Source organism: Pristiophorus japonicus, chromosome 15 (assembly GCF_044704955.1).
Source record: "Pristiophorus japonicus isolate sPriJap1 chromosome 15, sPriJap1.hap1, whole genome shotgun sequence".
Taxonomy (NCBI): domain Eukaryota; kingdom Metazoa; phylum Chordata; class Chondrichthyes; family Pristiophoridae; genus Pristiophorus; species Pristiophorus japonicus.
In genome coordinates, this window is record NC_091991.1 from 133,826,470 (window position 1) to 133,849,860 (window position 23,391).

The 23,391-nt window shown below is 43.2% G+C and overlaps 1 protein-coding gene across 1 annotated transcript in view; it reads right to left on the reverse strand.

Moving 5' to 3' along the window:
* Window positions 1-23,391, reverse strand: part of abcc1 (ATP binding cassette subfamily C member 1 (ABCC1 blood group)) — a 124,636-nt gene that overhangs the window by 14,050 nt on the left and 87,195 nt on the right. The window contains exons 23-26 of the mRNA XM_070901753.1: window positions 21,437-21,584; window positions 12,071-12,278; window positions 6,521-6,831; window positions 240-439 (exon numbers count right to left, since the gene is read on the reverse strand). Of these exons, the coding sequence (XP_070757854.1) occupies window positions 240-439; window positions 6,521-6,831; window positions 12,071-12,278; window positions 21,437-21,584 (867 nt within the window). The remainder of the gene's footprint in view (window positions 1-239; window positions 440-6,520; window positions 6,832-12,070; window positions 12,279-21,436; window positions 21,585-23,391) is intronic.

Here is a 23,391-nt window from a genome sequence, read left to right on the forward strand (position 1 = left end):
ATGGGCTTCCTAGCTCAACCTAAATAAATCCATCCATCATTGCCACGTCCTTCCCCTCTCCAGCGGGACAACTTTTTGGCGCCGTTTTTATCCTAGGAAGTCGGCGCATTTCACGTGAGTACGCCGAAAAAACAGGTGGGCCAAATTTGGGCCCTTAATGACTAGAGCTACTGTCTACCCAATAAAAATACAATGCTGCAAATAACCCAAAGTACAGTGAGACTATATTGTTAGATTACCTGTTAGCAACAATACTGGGGTAATAGGCTTTTTGGTTTTCATCAACCCTGAAGTCATTCTGGTATATAAAACGGTCTTCTTCTCCAAAAGCACGAATAACACTGACACCAAGCAGAGTTTCATTGAAGTTTGAAAATATGGGTGATCGGCTAGCTGATTCCAACCTTTTCAGTTGTCGCGACGTAGCCACATAATATCTCTAAAAAATAGAAATAAATATTAATGAGTTAAAATAATTCTAATCTTCACCAAAATGATACAAGAAGCATTTTTGTTTTAATAAACAAAATTACTTACAGCTTTTCCCACATACCCTCACTAGATTTATTACAAACTCTCGTGGGGTAAAGTCCAAGGGGAGAAATTCAGGAGCACCCCTGGAAAGCTGGAAAAATTAGCGCCAGGCGCAAATGATTCTCAGCTTGCTCCAAATTGGGTGTTAGCACTCCAGAAAGGAAGTGAAACACTAAATCATGCACTACCACTTCCATTGGAGCGCTAAAAAGACGCAGGCGGGGTGCTAGTGGTGCAACGCTGCACAATGTCCCATGCAGCGCTACCGGGATCCAAGGCTCCTTCCCTTCCTTAAAGGGAAGTGTTATGTATGGAGAAAGAGTCAGATTGAACACTGTGAGCTCAAAGTAAAGTGTGACCGTAGTCTTTTATTGCAGGTCTCCAGAGTGCCTCTCCAACCTGTGAGGCCTCCTTAAATATCTGTGCTCCCAAGAGATTATGGGGTCCCTTGGGACTCCAGGGGATGAGCCCTCTGGTGGCTGTACAGAGTAAATACAAGTTTACATATATAACAGGAAGGGCCATCGCTTCAGGCTCTGCATTGGGATCCCCATTTATCTTGTGCCTCTGAAGTGCCCAGCCTCCCAAACAATGCCTCCTGCAGCTGTCGGGTGTTGTCATCCGCCAATGCTGCAGGGGGCAGAACCAAAGTTCGGGTCCGGGGCGCTACTAGGGCTATGCACAGGGCTTAACTTCACGATCTTCGGGCGCAGGAGATCGTGGCACAAGGTGTTACTGCCGCCGAAAACCTCTCGGCTAATTTAGCGGGAGTCGTTTCTTTCACTGTGCCCGGTTGGTAAGTCATTGGGGCCCCATTATCTCCTCTCGGAGGTGATAACAGGAGGCACAAAGGAGGCCAATTTCTAGGCCCATGTGTCTGCCCCTTTAAGTATACGTTGACAACATGTAGTCACCAAGAATTTCCCTCCAAGTCATACAGTATGCTGTCATATCTTCATTTCTGAGTCACAAGCATCTATAGCAGTACAATTGTCTCATAGGTAAACGGTCATCTTTAGAAGACAATTGTTACAATAAACTTGAAATGGATGCAGTAATTGTAATACTGGTGCTATCATCTAAAAAAACATCTCAGCATAAAAACCTTGCCAGTTTGGTCTGTTTTCAGCTTACTATCCGTGACACAAACAAATTTTTAAAATCCATGTATACATCAGGAATACATTTATTATTGTATCAACCCAGAGCAACTAAAGTAAAACAATATTCGAAGAAAATAAAAAAAGATACTTTATATATTACTAGGGGACCGAGGGTCTTGCGAGAAGGAGGAACTGAAGGAAATCCTTATTAGTCAGGAAATTGTGTTCGGGAAATTGATGGGATTGAAGGACACTAAATCCCCAGAGCCTGATAGTCTGCATCCCAGAGTACTTAAGAAAGTGGCCCTAGAAATAGTGGATGTATTGGTGGTCATTTTCCAACATTCTATAGACTCTGGATCAGTTCCTATGGATTGGAGGGTAGCTAACATAACCCCACTTTTTAAAAAAGGAGGGAGAGAAAACAGGGAATTATAGACCGGTTAGCCTGACATCGGGAGTGGAGAAAATGTTGGAATCAATTATTAAAGATGTAATAGCAGCACATTTGGAAAGAAGAGACAGGATCGGTCCAAGTCAGCATGGATTTATGAAAGGGAAATCATGCTTGATAAATCTTCTAGAATTTTTTAAGGATATAACTAGTAGAGTGGACAAGGGAGAACCAATGGATGTGGTGTATTTGGTCTTTCAAAAGGCTTTTGACAAGGTCCCATACAAGAGATTAGTGTGCAAAATTAAAGCACATAGTATTGGGGTTAATGTATTGATGTGGATAGAGAACTGGTTGGCAGACAGGAAGCAAAGAGTAGGAATAAACGGGTCTTTTTCAGAATGGCAGGCAGTGACTAGTGGGGTACAATATATATATCAATGATTTAGACAGACAAATTGAATGTAATATCTCCAAGTTTGCAGATGACACTAAGCTGGGTGGCAGTGTGAGCTGTGAGGAGGATGCTAAGAGGCTGCAGGGTGACTTGAACAGGTTAGGTGAGTGTCCCAATGCATAGCAGATGCAGTATAATGTACATACATGTGAAGTTATCCACTTTGGTGGCAAAAACAAAAATGCAGAATATTATCTGAATGGTGACAGATTAGAAAAAGGGGAGGTGCAACGAGATCTGGGTGTCATGGTACATCAGTTATTGAAAGTTGGCATGCAGGTACAGCAAGCGGTGAAGGCGGCAAATGGTATGTTGGCCTTCAAAGCGAGAGGATTTGAGTATAGGAGCAGGGAGGTCTTACTGCAGTTGTACAGGGCCTTGGTGAGGCCACACCTTGAATATTGTACACAGTTTTGGTCTCCTAATCTGAGGAAGGACATTCTTGCTATTGAGGGAGTGCAGCGACGGTTCACCAGACTGATTCCCGGAATGGCAGGACTGACATATGAAGAAAGACTGGATTGACAAGGCTTATATTCACTGGAATGAGAGGGGATCTCATAGAAACATAAAATTCTGATGGGATTGGACAGATTAGATGCAGGAAGAAGGTTCCCGAAGTTGGGGAAGTCCAGAACCAGGGGTCACAGTCGAAGGATAAGGGGTAAGCTATTTAGGATTGAGATGAGGAGAAACTTCTTCACTCAGAGAATTGTGAACCTGTGGAATTCTCTACCACAGAATGCTGTTGAGGCCAGTTCGTTAGATATATTTAAAAAGGGGTTAGATGTGGCCCTTACGGCTAAAGGGATCAAGGGGTATGGAGAGAAAGCAGGAATGGGGTAGTGAAGTTGCATGATCAGCCATGATCATATTGAATAGTGGTGCAGGCTCGAAGGGCCTACTCCTGCACTTATTTTCTATGTTTCTATGTTTACCTGTATCCTTTTACCTATTGTCACTTTGTCTCCTCTTATTCCCTTTCTACTTAAATTTTAAATTGAATGCTCGTCTTTCTCTAATATTGCTCTATTCTAACTATCCCCCATCATTTTTTGAATTTAAACAGCTTTCGCATGCCTTTATTCTTTAAGCGTTCTGTTCCTACTGTCTATTTTAGAGGTGGGAGGGTAACAAGAGGATGTGCATTGGTAAAAATCAAGTTTTCTGCCTCCCAAAAGCCCAGATTCTGAAGATTGACAACTTTGCAACATCAACTTAACCTGGTCAATCTTTGACACTACAAAACTTCTCCTCAACTCAGCTACTCCACAGCTTGGTAGCACCCAGATCAGTAAAGTCATCTGCACAATGACTTAATACAATGGGCTTCCTAGCTCAACCTAAATAAATCCATCCATCATTGCCACATCCTTCCCCTCTCTAGTCCAAGCTACAACCAATCGAGTCAATTAATGCACTGATACAATTGTGTCACAAACAGTAATACGTTGATACAAGTGTGTCTCAGAGTAAGCTCTTGTACACTTATGAACTGCCTTACACCTGACGCTGAGGGAGCAGGATACAAATATTGCCAACTTGGTGCCATTAACAGCCAGTAATAAATATTTGAGGTATTTAGCATCATTTTTGAAACCCAGTATTATTTCTCTGCATAACTTCTGCAATTAACAGATTTTTGTTTAAATTGCAAAAAATTAATGCATTTAACAAAATACTCCTGTAATAGTCTTAGAAATTGTAACAAAATATTTTTTTAAATCACATAAGTGCAATATTTTGTATTATGAATGCTGCATTTTTGATTTTTTTTAAAATTACATTTTTGCACATTTGGAATTAACAAGGAAAGCCACCTTTTTTCTTTAAACCAGCTGTAGATAAATGCCAGTTGAGTAGGTGGGTCAAGGACATGGTAAATCACTAAAATTACTAACATGTACCAAAACTCAAAATTGTTTTCACTGCCTCATATTCCAAACAGAAGAGAACAAGATTAGTGGCTTCTTTTTGAAAATCTCATTTATACATTAACAAAATGCAAAATATTTAAATCTTCAAAAAGTTACTGAATCAATTTTCATATGGATTTTATTGTAATTTTTTAAATTCCATATTAATTATTCCATGCATTGCTCCCAAGCCTCTATTTAGAATTTATCAGAATGACAAAGGAGAATTAGAATGTTTTTTGCTATTTTTCTATCCGTTTCAGAAAAATGTCTTCCATCTTTAAGTCCAGCATATGAAACCTAGAACATATACAAGGGCGACGTCCAAAATCCGGAGTTCCGGAATCCGTGGCAGGGTCGTCTGGAAACCAGAAAATGTTCCGAAATCCGGACCCCCACCCCCCGCCTGACCCCGATGCAGCCCAACCTCCCCCGACCGACCTTCCCCGGCCGCCTGACCCCCGCCTTGGTCCGACCTCCCAATCTCTCCCGGCTCGACCGACTTTCCCCAGAGCCTTGATCTCCCCTGATCTTGACCCGACCAACCTCCCCCAATCTCGACCCGACCAACCTCCCCCAGCCTCAGCCCGACCCACTCCCCTCAGCCCGACTGAGTCCCCTGACCTCCGGCATCCCGACGCCCCCTCCCGACCTCCGCTGGCCCGCCCGACTGACCCTCCGGCGTCCCGACCAACCCCTCCGACCTCTGGCGTCCCTCCCCTACCTACCTCGGTCCAGGCAAAGACGTTCCGAAATCCGGAAATACCCAGAATCCGGAAATGGCTTCGGTCCCGAGGTTTCCGGATTTTGGACGTCACACCTGTATTATAAAATATGTAACCTCTTATCAGTACCAACATAATTGGGTAGAATGACAAGACGATCACTTATAATTGCTACTGTAATTTCCTCAGATGCAAAATGTGACTAAATTAGTTTAAAGTACAATTATGGTCTTAAAGATAGTGTCTATTGTACAATTAGCAACAGCTCAGAGGACTTTTATGCCATTTAAATTGTAGACTTGCAACATTGCCACATTTCCTGACATTAGAAGATGACACTTTGTCGCTAATCATAAATATACTTTTCTAAACCATACTTATTTAGGATGAGTGAGCAGTTCAAATTTGACTTCGTACCATTCATAACCATTCATACCATTTTCAGATCATAAGCAACCAATCTATATTTGCATTTTGACCAATATGCATACACCTGTCAAGGAGCTAGCTCAAAAGATGCTGCTGTTAGTTAGTCAATCGTTAGTCCACACCTCTGAATTAACGTGTTTTAATCAGTATATCCAGAAATTAAACAGCACCACTAAAAAAAAGCAGCAGTGGTGCATAAAACGTGCAAGCTGCAGTTGATTTCATACATCGCTATTGCTTTTCAATACCCACCAGGTTGAGAGGCATTAATAAAGAACGTTCCAAAAACTTAACAGAAAAACTTAAGTTTGAACCCCAATTTTGCTGTACTCATGTATTTTATGTTGACTTTTAAACTTGAGACAAAATTCTGTTCTCAATTAATGTCTACAATAATAGATCACTAGCAGGATTGCTTTGCAACAACTTGGAGATTGAAGGACACCGTTTGTGATTTATTACTTTAGATAATATTTTACTGGTCCGTGATGTTAAGACATTTTAAATCAGATTTTAGCAAATTGTATTATTGTACTAAGGAAGCCATACAATCAACTGAATTACTTTTTCGTGTTACTGAAAGGCAGAGCACCGAGCACTCCATGGCTTCATAACCACAGAAGCTGTCACAGAATTCCTCCCCAGCCTTTTTATTTACATCCAAATCCCAATGATGTCAATGTACATGGATATCCTAATCACTAATGATTTTCAGCTCATTACTGATATATGTTCCCAACCATAAAGAGACTTGTTGCAGAATCTACATTCTCACTAGCTGCAGAATATGGTTGGGCCCAGCACAAAAAAATGATCTTCGAAGTTCAGCATAAAAGTAAACTTATACCAGTATAATTAACAACCAGATGGGAAGCACTGAACAATGACATTTTGAATAATCTAATTCTGTGAATGAGTCCAATGCAAACCTTATTAAACACAGCTATTTCATCAGTACTGACCTGTACAACAATGTAGAGAAAGCCCAAGGGCGGGATGATCACTGCAGCTATTGGTGTGGCTACCAAAATCATCGTGCAAGCAACAAGAACATTAAACAGTGATCCCAAGAACATTCTAATCACCATTGGGATCATAGAGTCTATTGTATCGATGTCTCTGGAGAAGCGGTTTACTAAGTTACCACTAGGTGTTCGCTCAAAAAAGCTCACTGGTGACATCAGGACATCATACAGCACGCGAACATGGAGACGGCGTGAAGCCGATATTCCTCCAAAACTCATCAACATCGTTGAAATGAGTACAAAAAAACCTGCAAAATGTTAACAAAAAATTAGTTCCAGATCAACAAGCAGCAGCAATACCAAAACCAGCATTTATATAGTGCCTTTAAAATAGAAAAACAACCCAAGGCACTTCAGAGGCACAGGAGGAAAATGGACTCTGAGCCAAAGGAGGACATATTAGGAAGGGTAACCAAAAGCTTGGTCAAAATAGGTGGGTTTTAAAAGGAGAGGGCAAGAGTATTAGGCAGTGAATTCGGGCGTGAGATCTAGGCAGTTGAAGACATAGCCACCCAATGGAGGGTTGATGCACAAAAGGCTGGAGTCAGAAAGGGTGAATTTGGAGGGTTGTAGAGCTAGAGAAAGCTACAAAAATAGAGAGAGCAAGGCCATGAATGGACTTAAATAAGAGCGTTGAGAGTTGCAAATCTGAGACATTGGAGGACCAAAAGCCAATAAAATCAGCAAAGGCAGAGGTGAAAGTCAAGCAGGACCAAGTGCAGGATAGGACACCAGACTTTTGGATGTGTTGAAGTTTCTGGAGGGTGGAGCATTAGAGGCCAGCTAGCAGAGCATTGGAGTAAATCAAGTCTGGGGTGGCAAAGGCATGGATGAGGGTTTCTGTGACAGATGGGCTGAGGTAGAGATGGTGGAGGGCGATGTTATAGAAACATAGAAACATAGAAAATAGGTGCAGGAGCAGGCCATTCAGCCCTTCTAGCCTGCACCGCCATTCAATGAGTTCATGGCTGAACATGAAACTTCAGTACCCCCTTCCTGCTTTCACGCCATACCCCTTGATCCCCCGAGTAGTAAGGACTTCATCTAACTCCCTTTTGAATATATTTAGTGAATTGGCCTCAACTACTTTCTGTGGTAGAGAATTCCACAGGTTCACCACTCTCTGGGTGAAGAAGTTTTTCCTTATCTCGGTCCTAAATGGCTTACCCCTTATCCTTAGACTGTGACCCCTGGTTCGGGACTTCCCCAACATTGGGAACATTCTTCCTGCATCCAACCTGTCCAAACCCATCAGAATTTTAAACGTTTCTATGAGGTCCCCTCTCACTCTTCTGAACTCCAGTGAATACAAGCCCAGTTGATCCAGACTTTCTTGATAGGTCAGTCCCACCATCCCGGGAATCAGTCTGGTGAATCTTCGCTGCACTCCCTCAATAGCAAGAATGTTCTTCCTCAAGTTAGGAGACCAAAACTGTACACAATACTCCAGGTGTGGCCTCACCAAGGCCCTGTACAACTGTAGCAACACCTCCCTGCCCCTGTACTCAAATCCCCTCGCTATGAAGGCCAACATGCCATTTGCTTTCTTAACCGCCTGCTGTACCTGCATGCCAACCTTCAATGACTGATGTACCATGACACCCAGGTCTCGTTGCACCTTCCCTTTTCCTAATCTGTCACCATTCAGATAATAGTCTGTCTCTCTGTTTTTACCACCAAAGTGGATAACCTCACATTTATCCACATTATACTTCATCTGCCACGCATTTGCCCACTCACCTAACCTATCCAAGTCACTCTGCAGCCTCATAGCATCCTCCTCGCAGCTCACACTGCCACCCAACTTAGTGTCATCCGCAAATTTGGAGATACTACATTTAATCCCCTCGTCTAAATCATTAATGTACAATGTAAACAGCTGGGGCCCCAGCACAGAACCCTGCGGTACCCCACTAGTCACTGCCTGCCATTCCGAAAAGTACCCATTTACTCCTACTCTTTGCTTCCTGTCTGACAACCAGTTCTCAATCCACATCAGCACACTACCCCCAATCCCATGTGCTTTAACTTTGCACATTAATCTCCTGTGTGGGACCTTGTCGAAAGCCTTCTGAAAGTCCAAATACACCACATCAACTGGTACTCCTTTGTCCACTTTATTGGAAACATCCTCAAAACATTCCAGAAGATTTGTCAAGCATGATCTCCCTTTCACAAATCCATGCTGACTTGGACCTATCATGTCATCATTTTCCAAATGCGCTGCTATGACATCCTTAATAACTGATTCCATCATTTTACCCACTACTGAGGTCAGGCTGACCGGTCTATAATTCCCTGCTTTCTCTCTCCCTCCTTTTTTAAAAAGTGGGGTTACATTGGCTACCCTCCACTCGATAGGAACTGATCCAGAGTCAATGGAATGTTGGAAAATGACTGTCAATGCATCCGCTATTTCCAAGGCCACCTCCTTAAGTACTCTGGGATGCAGTCCATCAGGCCCTGGGGATTTATCGGCCTTCAATCCCATCAATTTCCCCAACACAATTTCCCGACTAATAAAGATTTCCCTCAGTTCCTCCTCCTTACTAGACCCTCTGACCCCTTTTATATCCGGAAGGTTGTTTGTGTCCTCCTTAGTGAATACTGAACCAAAGTACTTGTTCAATTGGTCTGCCATTTCTTTGTTCCCCGTTATGACTTCCCCTGATTCTGACTGCAGGGGACCTAAGTTTGTCTTTACTAACCTTTTTCTCTTTACATACCTATAGAAACTTTTGCAATCCGCCTTAATGTTCCCTGCAAGCTTCTTCTCGTACTCCATTTTCCCTGCCCGAATCAAACCCTTTGTCCTCCTCTGCTGAGTTCTAAATTTCTCCCAGTCTCCAGGTTCGCTGCTATTTCTGGCCAATTTGTATGCCATTTCCTTGGCTTTAATACTATCCCTGATTTCCCTTGATAGCCACGGTTGAGCCACCTTCCCCTTTTTATTTTTACGCCAGACAGGAATGTACAATTGTTGTAATTCATCCATGCGGTCTCTAAATGTCTGCCATTGCCCATCCACAATCAACCCCTTAAGTATCATTAGCCAATCTATCTTAGCCAATTCACGCCTCATACCTTCGAAGTTACCCTTCTTTAAGTTCTGGACCATGGTCTCTGAATTAACTGTTTCATTCTCCATCCTAATGCAGAATTCCACCATATTATGGTCACTCTTCCCCAAGGGGCCTCGCACAATGAGATTGCTAATTAATCCTCTCTCATTACACAACACCCAGTCTAAGATGGCCTCCCCCCTAGTTGGTTCCTCGACATATTGGTCTAGAAAACCATCCCTTATGCACTCCAGGAAATCCTCCTCCACCGTATTGCTTCAAGTTTGACTAGCCCAATCTATGTGCATATTAAAGTCACCCATTATAACTGCTGCACCTTTATTGCATGCACTCCTAATTTCCTGTTTGATGCCCTCCCCAACATCACTACTACTGTTTGGAGGTCTGTACACAACTCCCACTAACGATTTTTGCCCTTTAGTGTTCTGCAGCTCTACCCATATAGATTCCACATCATCCAAGCTAATGTCTTTCCTAACTATTGCATTAATCTCCTCTTTAACCAGCAATGCTACCCCACCTCCTTTTCCTTTTATTCTATCCTTCCTGAATGTTGAATACCCCTGGATGCTGAGTTCCCAGCCCTGATCATCCTGGAGCCACGTCTCCGTAATCCCAATCACATCATATTTGTTAACATCTATTTGCACAGTTAATTCATCCACCTTATTGCGGATACTCCTTGCATTAAGACACAAAGCCTTCAGGCTTGCTTTTTTAACACCCTTTGTCCTTCTAGAATTTTGCTGTACAGTGGCCCTTTTTGTTCTTTGCCTTGGGTTTCTCTGCCCTCCACTTTTCCTCATCTCCTTTCTGTCTTTTGCTTTTGCCTCATTTTTGTCTCCCTCTGTCTCCCTGCATAGGTTCCCATCCCCCTGCAATATTAGTTTAACTCCTCCCCAACAGCACTAGCAAACACTCCCCCTAGGACATTGGTTCCGGTCCTGCCCAGGTGCAGACCGTCCGGTTTGTACTGGTCCCACCTCCCCCAGAACCGGTTCCAATGCCCCAAGAATTTGAATCCCTCCCTGCTGCACCACTGCTCAAGCCATGTATTCATCTGCGCTATCCTGCGATTCCTACTCTGACTAGCACGTGGCACTGGTAGCAAGTTATGGTGATGGAAGTAGGTAGTCTTCGTGATGGAGATGATATGGGGTCAGAAGCTCACCATGGGTCAAATCTGATACCTGGGTTGTAAACAGCCTGGTAGCACCTAAGTCAGTGGCCAGGGAGGGAGCGGGAGTTGATGGTGATGGTACGGAGTTTGCATCTGGGGCGTAAAACAATCGTTTGATCATTGATGGGGGTCAGGCTAGGGCAGAGTAAAGTAGCAGAGGCAACTGGGAACCGAGTTAAAATGATTTGCACGCTATGGTATATTTTCTACAATGTAATGGGGGCGAAAATTGCGGCCTCGACGGGTCTGTACGAAATGTGCATGCACCCAGCAAGGCCGCGCAGAAGCTGGTTTTCAGGGCGCAATTCGCAAACACTAAGAACCGGCTTTTCTGATCGGTCAAATGTTTTCGACCCATCCCCGGGGGATGGACATCCACGCAGGAAAGATTGTGCTGTTTGCCCAACTCATGCCCAGCAAATCGCCTTCAAATTTTTACGCCTGGTAAAAGCAAGTACATAACTTACTTTTATCAGCGTAACACTTTTGAAACAGAAAAATTAAATGTAATCACTCATTTTTATATTAAAAACCCTGTCCATTAAGGCAAGTTTATTTTTTACCCTATTAAAACAGTAAAAAAAAATTGCTCCAAATATTTTTTTTCTAAAACATTTATTACATTTAATTTCAATTAATTTTAAATATGGTGTTTTTTTAATTTATTATGCTGTGTTTCGGTGTTTTAGGGGGTTATTCTCTACCTAGTGATTGGTGGTGCAGGCCCACATGGTTGCAACATATACGTCCGTACGTAGAAGACAGATCCCCGCACGCTGCGCCGCTAATTAAAGCCTCAGACCGGAACCCTACATTCCTCCGGCACCAACAGGTACTTTCGTAGATTTTTTTCGGGTCGGATGCATTCGGATGAAGGAAGTTTCCGACCGCAATTTTCCCCCACAATATAATTTTGTAGAATGGCTTTCAAGAGCAATTTACTGTTATGCTACCAAGGAAAAATATTCAATAATCATATTTGTATTACTATTTTGGAAAATGTAGAACTGTGGTACTTCCAGTTTTACGGCAAACTAAAACAATGACTTTAGATACATACAATAAATAGAATCCATGCCTTAGAATTAATCACAATAACCCAACTGCTGTGAATTGTGGTCCAAATGCTCCTGGCTTAGGATGCCCTTAACATATTTTCAGAACCAGTAACTTTCTTGTCTCACTTTATATTAACGTTACAAATCAAAGTAATTTTTTCCAAACCTTGAATTATTCCAAATGCACCATATACTCCCAGTCTGAGTGGAGTATGCTGTTGGGTCCCATTAACAACTGGATCATCTGTCCATAAACTCAACCAGTAGTTAGACGATAAGGAGGCTATATGTTGGCAAATGTTGAATAGAACGATCCAGAAAGAAATGCAGATTCCAATTGCCTTCATATATGACCAGAAAACAGAGAATTTTACCTGAAATTTTTTTTTTTTAAAAGAAAGAACACTTAGTCAAAAGGATCTGAATTACAAATAAACACATCATCATATTATGAGAAAACACAAGGCCATAAAATAAATACAGCTTACTTCATAATCTTGAAGTTGATGGTTCACACCCCAGGCTGACAAATACTCAAATTGGTCAACTGTACACGAGGGGTTCTATTACTTTTTAGCTTTGCTACTCTACGAGATAGAAATGCAGTATCTCAACTTGGAGAAAAGCAACTGCTGATATCCATTTCATCACAGAGCAAGCACAATTCCAATTAATGAAACAGACAGGTGTGTCCCAGATAAGTTGCTAGGCATATCAATTTTATTGCCATATGTGTCACATTGGAGCTAACTTGATCCAAAGAGACTCTACGTACTTCCTTTCCAAGGAGGACACTGACTGGGAGGAAGGGCTATTCTAGCGTACAAAAATATTACTATACCTGCTTTGGGATAAAGCAATGGATTAACTTTTACAAAAAGATAATGCCGTAACAACTACATGGTTTATTTTGTGAATCATCGTAATTGCCAAAAAAGGTTTCATCAATCCAATATTAAAATTACTTAACAGAAGAATTAGGAGACGAGGCCATTCGACCCTTCGACCTCAATTCCACTCTCCGATCCCCACATTCCTCGAGTCTCCTAAAATCCAAAAATCTATTTATCGCAGCCTTGAATTTACTCAACGACTGAGCATCCACAGCCCTTTGGGGTAGAGAATTACAAATTCCTCCTCATCTCAGTCTTAAATGGCCAATCCCTGATACTGAGACTATGTCCACTAATTCTAGACTCTCCAGCCAGGGGAAACAACATAAGAACATAAGAAATAGGTATAGGAGTAGGCCATACGGCCCCTTGAGCCTGCTCTGCCATTCAATATCATGGCTGATCTGATCATGGACTCAGCTGCACTTCCTCGCCCGCTCCCCATAACCCCTTATCGTTTAAGAAACTGTGTACTTCTGTCTTAAATTTATTCAATGGCCCAGCTTCCACAGTTCTCTGAGGCAGCGAATTCCACAGATTTACAACCCTCAGAAGAAATTTCTCCTCATCTCTGTTTTAAATGGGCGGCCCCTTATTCTAAGATCATGCCCTCTAGTTCTAGTCTCCCCCATCAGTGGAAACATCCTCTCTGCATCCACTTGTCAAGCCCCCTCATAATCTTATACGTTTTGATAAGATCACCTCTCACTTCTTCTGAATTCCAATGAGTAGAGGCCCAACCTACTCGACCTTTCCTCATAAGTCAACCCCTCAGCCCGGAATCAACTTAGTGAACCTTCTCTGAACTGCCTCCAAAGCAAGTATATCCTTTCATAAATATGGAAACCAAAACTGCACACAGTACTCCAGGTGTGGCCTCACCGATATCTTATATAACTGTCGTAAGACTGCCCTGCTTTTATACTCCATCCCCTTTGCAATAAAGGCCAAGATACCATTGGCCTTCCTGATCACTTGCTGTACCTGCATACTAGCCTTTTGTGTTTCATGCACAAGTACCCCCAGGTCCCATCTCAGCATCTTACCTGTCAATTCCCTTCAGAATCTTAAATGTTTCCATAAGATCACCTCTCATTCTTCTAAACTCCAGAGTATAGACCCAATCTACACAATCTCTCCTCATAGGTCAGACAACCCTCTCATCTTGGGGATCAATCTAGTGAACCTTCGCTGCGCAGTACTCCAAGTGCAGTCTTGCCAAAGCCTTGTACATTTGTAGCAAGACTTCCTTACTCTTGTACTCCAATCCCTTGCAATAAAGGCCAACATGCCATTTCCCTACTAATTGCTTGCTGTACCATCAAGCTAACTTTCTGTGTTTCCTGTATGAGGACACTTAAATCTCTATGAAGACCAACATTTAAAAGTTTATCATTCAAAAAAATATTCTGTTTTTCTATTCTTCTGACCAAAATGAATAAGTTCACATTTCCTCGCATTATAGTTCATCTGCCACCTTATTGCCCGCTGACTTAACCTGTCTATATCCCTTTGCAGGCACTTTGTGTCCTCCTCAGCTTACTTTCCCACCTAGCTTTGTATTGTCTATTTTTTTTTTGCGATTTAACTTTATTTGGGATGAGTCATATATAGGGAATGTTTTCAGTGTTTTGTTCCGATTAATGAACTAAGAGGTTCTAAGTTCCATGTAAACATTAGCTTTAGTTACTCGTCTGCAGCTTAAAGTGTCATTTGACTTACTGCCTTATTGAAACTCCTAGGAGGAGAAATTTGGTTAGCTATCTCCCCTCATGAAAGGCACTAAAGGGTTTGCAACCGCGAGTGCTGGCATTAGCGCCGCTCAGCAAATTCAGTGTGCGGGTACTGGCGGTGCTGAGGAGTATTGCCCGGAAGCACCACGTCGGTGTGGAACGCCCCCGGTATCAACACGGATACAAAGTTGGTTTGCGCTGCACCCGTAGTGACACCGCCAGAGAAAGCTGGTGTGCAGAACTGTCCCGGGGCACTAAGGGAAGGAATGACTGCATGAGGTTAAGTGTGATTAATATTTTTTTTTGCGATTTAACTTTATTTGGGGCGAGTCATATATAAGGAATGTTTTCAGTGTTTTTGTTCCGATTTTTTTTTGCAGGAAGGTCTCTCTTAGGGCGCAACGAAGCCGGCTCTTTAGCGCGGGATATTCAGTTGCTCATCCGGCCTAGCGCCCCGAGAGAACGCTTCCCTTAGCGCTCCACTCCACTGTCAGGGCGCAACGACTGAATTTTGTGGCTGCCGGCACTAACTATTTTCCGGAGCTAAATTTAGCGACCGGCCGACATTAGCACCTTAAAAAAATCTTCAACCGCATTTCTAGCCCCCAGTATTTTAATTCAAAAGAACACTTACTTTACAGTTCTTGATCAATTAGATGATTTTGTACAAGTATAATTTGAGAAAATGTCAAATTGAAAACGCTGCTTAAAAAACTACATATTATAAGCTTCCTGATTTGTGCTAGGATTAGATTAATCTTACAGCATTCCTCAAGTCAATATATATATATATATATATATATACATATAACATTTAAAATAGAAGACTAGATCTATCAAGACATTGTAGTGGTTAGAAGATGTCAAGCATGGATTGAAAAGTTTGGGAGATGAGTAGTTCCATAGTTGAGGTTTTAGAAAAGAATGAATTAGAATGATTAGGCAAGTCTATTTCAACATAGTGAGGATTGCAGGGAAGAGGAGCATAAATTTGTAGTTTTGGACGAAGAGAAAATTTCAAAAAAAACCAATAGTATTCAAAAAATACCAATACAGGTAGAGCATCCGAAATCCGGAAACGTCGGGACCGAGGCCGTTCCGGATATTTCTGGATTTCAGAGTGTCTTTCTGACGTTACGAATCCAGAAAGGCCTGGGCCGAGGTAAAGTGGGGCGGGGGGGGGGGGTGCAGGGGGAGGTCAGCCGGCAGCAGGGAGGGTCGGCGGGGCCAGCAGAACAGGAGTTGGCAGCCGGAAAAAACCTACCTTGAAGACTTGCAAAAAAGGCAAGTTAAAGTTTTTATTTTTTAATTCTTTTTCAATAATTTAGGGTTTTGTGAATGTTGTGAATTTCTATTTTTTGGAATTTTTGGGGGGGGGTTTTTCCCCCTCGTAGCAGTAATCAGTTGAAAAAAATGTCCGGATTTCAGAATATTTTCCGGATTACCCCGCCATGGATTGGCCCGGTGTCCGGATTCCGGAACATTCCGAATTTCGGAACTCCGGATTTCGGGCACTTAACCTGCATCAGCAAAATAGACAAATACAAAAGGTTATTGTGGCTCACATAATACTACTTGCTGCACAAAGTTCAATGATCTCACATGAGTGGCCATCGCTGAGGCAGTAGCCAGCGACAGGGCTGAAACCAAAGATGATGGTATCCTCATTTCGAATCCTCCTTCGCACATCCCACTTCTGCCTCAGCCCACAATGTCTTTCGATTTAAAAGCTGCAACCCTACCCTTGTGCCTTTCTCCTTTCAGATACCCAAGAACTGTAACCTGGCCAGGCAGTGGTGGAAGAGCAACAGGTGGAAGAAAAAGCTAGTGATGATGAATACACAGCAGTCACTCGATTTCACACTTGCAGCCATCAGCTCAGATACTAACACTGCGCGTAATTTAGAGGATAGCTAAGAGGTGGGATTTGAACGTGGTGAGACACCGGGCACGAGTGACCTGCAGCCAGGGCAGGGGACAAGGGTAGTGCAGGTGCCAGCTCGCCGGAGGGCGAGATCGTAAATGAGTTCTGCTGCAGAGGACTCACATGATCACTTTGATGGGGCAGGCTACAAAAGAAGCCTGATGGGTATGCACAATGAAATGCTTGGTGCATTGGCAGGCCTGCCAGAAATCCTGCATGCAATATCAAGGAGCATGGAGGAGTTTGGCACCAATTTGGCACAGACTTTGCGCAGAGCTTGGAGCCCACCTTTTCCATCATAAAAGTGGTGGCTAACTCCATTCGCACACTTGTGGACCTAACCATGATACAGCGTCTGATGGCCAATGTCTCAGCTTCCATTGCAACACAAGCAGAAGTCATCCAATGTCTGGGTGCTGGAGTGGAAGCGCAGACTTCTGGCATGCAAGTTCAGCTGGCTGACATGCAAGTTCAGACTGCTGCCATCGTGGCTGCGGATACCAGTGTTCAAAAGGGCTTGCGGGGTGTCACAGTAGTCCAGCAATCTGTCCTCCAACAGATTATGAGGACTGTTGAAGCATCGCCCTTGGGCGAGAGTGGCAGTGGCTCAGTGGAGCACAAACTGCAGTCCTCTCTCAGGATGACAGAATTTGTCCTCCCTGCCACTCTGCCAGTGTCCTTGCTGTTGCCCAGCAGCCAGCCAGCTTCGACTGCTGTCATCCATGCCAAGATGGTACAGTCTGAAGCTGGGCCTTCTAGGCCAAGAATTGTTCGAGGTTGTCCTCAAAGGCCATCTGTAGTTTCCCCAACTGAAAGTCAGCAGTCTTTCACCAGCCATGCTACAGCCACTGGGGTAGCACTAGGACAGGCAAAGACACATAGAAGACAGGCACTAAGGGAATGCACAAGGGTGATTATTTGACGCCTGTATGCAAATAGCACAATTTCATTTATAAATCTGGTTTGGAATGTTTATTTTGTGTTGGTTTTTCTTTTTGCATTGTGGCCAAGCAGACAAAATGGTCATTAACAAAAGAAAGGGACTGTTGGTGAATGTGGATTTGGCAATGAATTGAAATTGGAATGTCAGCCTTCCTTTCCGCCCCGCTGTGCCTTCATGATGGCGAGGTTGTGCAATATGTGTAGACTTCCATTAATCTCGACATTCGCTCGGACGAGTACTGCAGAGCACCTCCTGAGCAGTGTAGGCAGCAGAAACATTGCTTCAGCATGCCAATGGTCTGCTCGATGATATTTCGTGTGGCAGCACTGCTTTCATTGTATGAATGCTGCCCACGTGTGTGCGTTGCGTAACAGAGTCATGTGCCATGTTGTTAACAGATAGTCTTGTTGCCCAATAGCCACCAACGGCACTAAAGTATGCTTCTTGGCAACTCCATCAATGAGCATCATTTACAGCATCGATTGTTTGTGGGTTAGACAGTCTCGCTCACAGAAGGTTACAAAGGTGATGGATGGGAGTTTAAAACAATGACATTTCTTTAAAACTTTAGATAATTTGTGCAGAGACTAAAATAGCATTGGTTACTTGGCTGCAGGACACATTGAAGGGAGACGGTGAACAGCCAGCTGTCATGGTGCATATAGGTACTAACGATATAGGTAAAAAACGGGAGGAGGTCCAACAAGATGAATTTAGGGAGCTACGCGCTAAATTAAAAAGTAGGACCTCAAGAGTAGTAATCTCAGGATTGCTACCACGTGCTAGTCAGAGTTGGAATCGCAAGATGGCTCAGATAAATACGTGGCTCGAGGAGTGGTGCCGAAGGGAGGGATTCAAATTCTTGGAGCATTGGAACAGGTTCTGGGGGAGGTGGGACCAGTACAAACCGGACGGTCTGCACCTGGGCAGGACCGGAACCAATGTCCTAGGGGGAGTGTTTGCTAGTGCTGTTAGGGAGGGGTTAAACTAATATGGCAGTGGGATGGGAACCTATGCAGGGAGACAGAGGGAAGTAGAATGGGGGCAGAAGCAAAAGATAGAAAGAAGAAAAGTAAAAGTGGAGGGCTGAGAAACCCAAGACAATAATCAAAAAGGGCCACATTGCAGCAAAATTCTAAAAGGGTAAAGTGTGTTAAAAAGACAAGCCTGAAGGCTCTGTGCATCAATGCGAGGAGTATTCGTAATAAGGTGGATGAATTAACTGCACAGGCAGCAATTAATGAATATGATATAACTGGGATTACGGAGACATGGCTCCAGGGTGACCAAGGCTGGGAACGCAACATCCAGGGGTATTCAACATTTAGGAAAGATAGACAGAAAGGAAAAGGAGGTGGGGTGGCATTGCTGGTTAAAGAAGAAATTAACGCAATAGTAAGGAAGGACATTAGCTTGGATGATGTGCAATCGGTATGGGTGGAGCTACAGAATACCAAAGGGCAGAAAACGCTAGTGGGAGTTGTGTACAGACCACCAAACAGTAGTAGTGAGGTTGGGGACAGCATCAAACAAGAAATTAGGGATGCGTGCAATAAAGGTACAGCAGTTATCATGGGCAACTTTAATCTACATATTGATTGGGCTAACCAAACTGGTAGCAATGCGGTGGAGGAGGATTTCCTGGAGTGGATTAAGGATGGTTTTCAAGACTAATATGTCGATGAACCAACTAGAGGGCTGGCCATCCTAGATTGGGTGATGTGAAATGCGAAGGGACTAATTAGCAATCTTGTTGTGCGAGGCCCCTTGGAGAAGAGTGACCATAATATGGTAGAATTCTTTATTAAGATGGAGAGTGACACAGTTAATTCAGAGACTAGGGTCCTGAGCCTAAGGAAAGGTAACTTTGACGGTATGAGATGTGAATTGGCTAGGATAGACTGGCGAATGATACTAAAAGGGTTGACGGTGGATAGGCAATGGAAAACATTTAAAGATCACTTGGATGAACTTCAACAATTATACATCCCTGTCTGGAGTGAAAATAAAACAGGGAAAATGACTCAGCCGTGGCTAACAAGGGAAATTAAGGATAGTGTTAAATCCAAGGAAGAGGCATATAAAATTGGCCAGAAAAAGCAGCAAATCTGAGGATTGGGAGAATTTTATAATTCAACAGAGGAGGACAAAGGGTTGAATTAGGAGGGGGAAAATAGAGTATGAGAGGAAGCTTGCTAGGAACATAAAAACTGACTGCAATATCTTCTATAAATATGTCAAGAGAAAAAGATTAGTGAAGACAAACGTAGGTCCCTTGCAGTCGGATTCAGGTGAATTTATAATGGGCAACAAAGAAATGGCAGACCAATTGAACAAATATTTTGGTTCTGCCTTCACGAAGGAAGACACAAATAACCTTCCAAATGTACTAGGGGACCGAGGGTCTAGTGAGAATGAGGAACTGAAGGATATCCTTATTAGGCGGGAAATTGTGTTAGGGAAACTGATGGGATTGAAGGCCGATAAATCCCCAGAGCCTGATAGTCTGCATCCCAGCATACTTAAGGAAGTGGCCCGAGAAATAGTGGATGCATTGGTGATCATTTTCCAACAGTCTATCGACTCTGGATCAGTTCCTATGGACTGGAGGATGGCTAATGTCATACCACTTTTTAAGAAAGGAGGGAGAGAGAAAACGGGTAATTATACACCGGTTAGCCTGACATCTGTAGTGGGGAAAATGTTGGAATCAATTATTAAAGATGAAATAGCAGTGCATTTGGAAAGCAGGGACAAGATCGGTCCAAGTCAGCGTGGATTTATGAAAGGGAAATCATGCTTGACAAATCTTTTGGAGTTTTTTGAGGATGTAACTGGTAGAGTGGACAAGGGAAGACCAGTGGATGTGGTGTATTTGGACTTTCAAAAGGCTTTTGACAAGGTCCCAAACAAGAGATTGGTGTGCAAAATTAAAGGACATGGTATTGGGGGTAATGTACTGACGTGGATAGAGAACAGGTTGGCAAACAGGAAGCAGAGTCGGGATAAATGGGTCCTTTTCAGAATGGCAGACAGTGACTAGTGTGGTGCCGCAGGGCTCAGTGCTGGGTCCCCAGCTATTTACAATATATATTAATGATTTAGATGAAGGAATTGAATGTAATATCTCCAAGTTTGCAGATGACATTAAGCTGGGTGGCGGTGTGAGCTGTGAAGAGGTCGCTAAGAGGCTGCAGGGTGACTTGGACAGGTTAGATGAGTGGGCAAACGCATGGCAGATGCAGTATAATGTGGATAAATGTGAGGTTATCCACTTTGGGGGCAAAAACACAAAGGCAGAATATTATCTGAATGGCAGCAGATTAGGAAAAGGGGAGGTGCAACGAGCCCTGGGTGTCATTGTACATAAGTCATTGAAAGTTGGCATGCAGGTACAGCAGGTGGCGAAGAAGGCAAATGGTATGTTGGCCTTCATAGTTAGGGGATTTGAGTATAGGAGCAGGGAGGTCTTACTGCAGTTGTACAGGGCCTTGGTGAGGCCTCAGCTGGAATATTGTGCTCAGTTTTGGTCTCCTAATCTGAGGAAGAACGTTCTTGCTATTGTGGGAGTGCAGCACAGGTTCACCAGACTGATTCCCGGGATGGCAGGACTGACATATGAGGAAAGACTGGATCGACTGGGCCTGTATTCACTGAGGTTTAGAAGGATGAGAGGGAGTCTCATAGAAACATATAAAATTCTGACGTATCTGGACAGGTTAGATGCAGGAAGAATGTTCCCGATGAGGAGAAACTTCTTCACTCAGAGTTGTGAACCTGTGGAATTCCCTACCGCAGAGAGTTGTTGATGCCAGTTCATTGGATATATTCAAGAGGGAGTTAGATATGGTCCTTACGGCTAAAGGGATCAAGGGGTATGGAGAGAAAGGAGGAAAGGGGTACTGAGGTGAATGATCAACCGTGAGCTTATTGAATGGTGGTGCAGACTCGAAGGGCCAAATGGCCCAATCCTGCACCTATTTTCTATGTTTCTATGTATACAGGCAACATCAGCCATAAGATTTATGCATTTCCTTACCCTACCAGTCAGAGCTTTGTCAGCTTCTGTCAGTTTCACACCAGCTGCTTGTTTTGCTGTTTCTCTGGGGTCTTGCTGATTTGATGCCTTTTCCTGCTCTGAAGCTGTTGCTTCCTCATCACCAGACAATGAGTTTGATTTGTTCACTCTGTAGTTATCAAAAGAGCAAGTAACAATTATACAGCGGAACGTCTCTTTGGTCATTGGTCACAAAATTAGTAAAGTAACCAAGGATTTGGCTGAAATTAATGGAACAGAAAAGTCAGTAAGTTGTGATAACAAGTTTCACTGTGTCCCAGTGCTGTATAGAGTTACAATCACCTACATTCCTGAGGTTTTGCAAGCTATGGCTCAAATTAATCTTGATCCAAACTTTGCTTCTTTCAGTTGCAAATCTGACCAGCAAGAGCTATTTGCTTGTAAAAATGATTGTAATTCAATATTTTAACATTAGTGTCAGCTTAAATGGCCAATAATTTTCTGGAATATAACTTGCTTTTAAAAATAATCAGAATAATGTTTACTATCACCTTTTGTGAGGTACAGCGCATGTATTTATGGAGTTTCTACAAACATTATCATAGGCAGTCCCTCGGAATCGAGGAAGACTTGCTTCCACTTTTAACATGAGTTCTTTGGTGGCTGAACAGTCCAAAAAGAGAACCACAGACTCTGTCACAGGTGGGGCAGATAGTCGTTGAGGGAATGGGTGGGTGGGACTGGTTTGCCACATGCTCTTTCCGCTGCCTGCGCTTGTTTTCTGCATGCTCTCGGCGATGAGACTCGAGGTGCTCAGCGCCCTCCCGGATGCACTTCCTCCACTTAGGGCTCTCTCTGACCAGGGACTCCCAGGTGTCAGTGGGGATGTTGTACTTTATTAGGGAGGCTTTCTGGGTGTCCTTGTAACGTTTCCTCTGCCCACCTTTGGCTTGTTTGCCGTGAAGGAGTTCCGAGTAGAGCACTTGCTTTGGGAGTCTTGTGTCAGGCATGCGAACAATGTGGCCTGCCCAGCGGAGCTGATCAAGTGTGGTCAGTGCTTCAATGTTGGGGATGTTGGCCTGGCCAAGGACGCTGACGTTGGTGCGTCTGTTCTCCCAGGGGATTTGTAGGATCTTGCGGAGACATCGTTGATGGTATCTCTCCAACAACTTGAGGTGTCAACTGTACATGGTCCATGTCTCTGAGCCATACAGGAGGGCAGGTATTACTACAGCCCTGTAGACCATGAACATGGTGGCAGTTTTGAGGGTCTGGTCTTCAAACATTCTTTTTCTCGGGTGGCCGAAGGTTGCACTGGCACACTGGAGAATACAAACATTAACCAAAGCATTGTATACCCTACTCTTTGGTTTCCTTGGGAATTCTCGGGTATAATGCTAGCATCAAGATGGATTGATATTAGGGAAGGTCATGCTTGACCAATATTATTGAATTCTTTAAAGAAGCTGCAACAAAAAGAGTAGACAAGGGTAATGCTTTCAAAAGGTCTTCGATAAGGTACTGCATGGTAGATTCATGACCAAGGTCAGAGCATGTGGAGTCAGGGCACAAGTAACAGAATGGATAGCAAACTGGCCACAAAACAGAAAATGGAATAGAGGTTATAGGTAGTTACTCAGACTGGAAGGTTGGAAAATGGTGTTTCACAGGATTGTGTTTCATTTATATACATGTTGTTCACCATGTATATAAATGATTTGGAATTGGAAGTATTATAGCAAATTTTGCGGATGATACAAAATTGGGCAATATAGTTAATACGGAGGAAGACTGCGACAAAATACAAGACATTAACAAAGTTGCAGAATGGGCATGTAAATGGCAAATTAATTTCAATATAAAGAAGTGTGAGGTGGTACATTTTAGTAGGAGGAATAAAGTCGATTGGCTACTCCTCAGAAAATAAGAGTCCAGATGGGGTAGTGGCGCAAAGGGATCTTCGGGTACAGATTTAC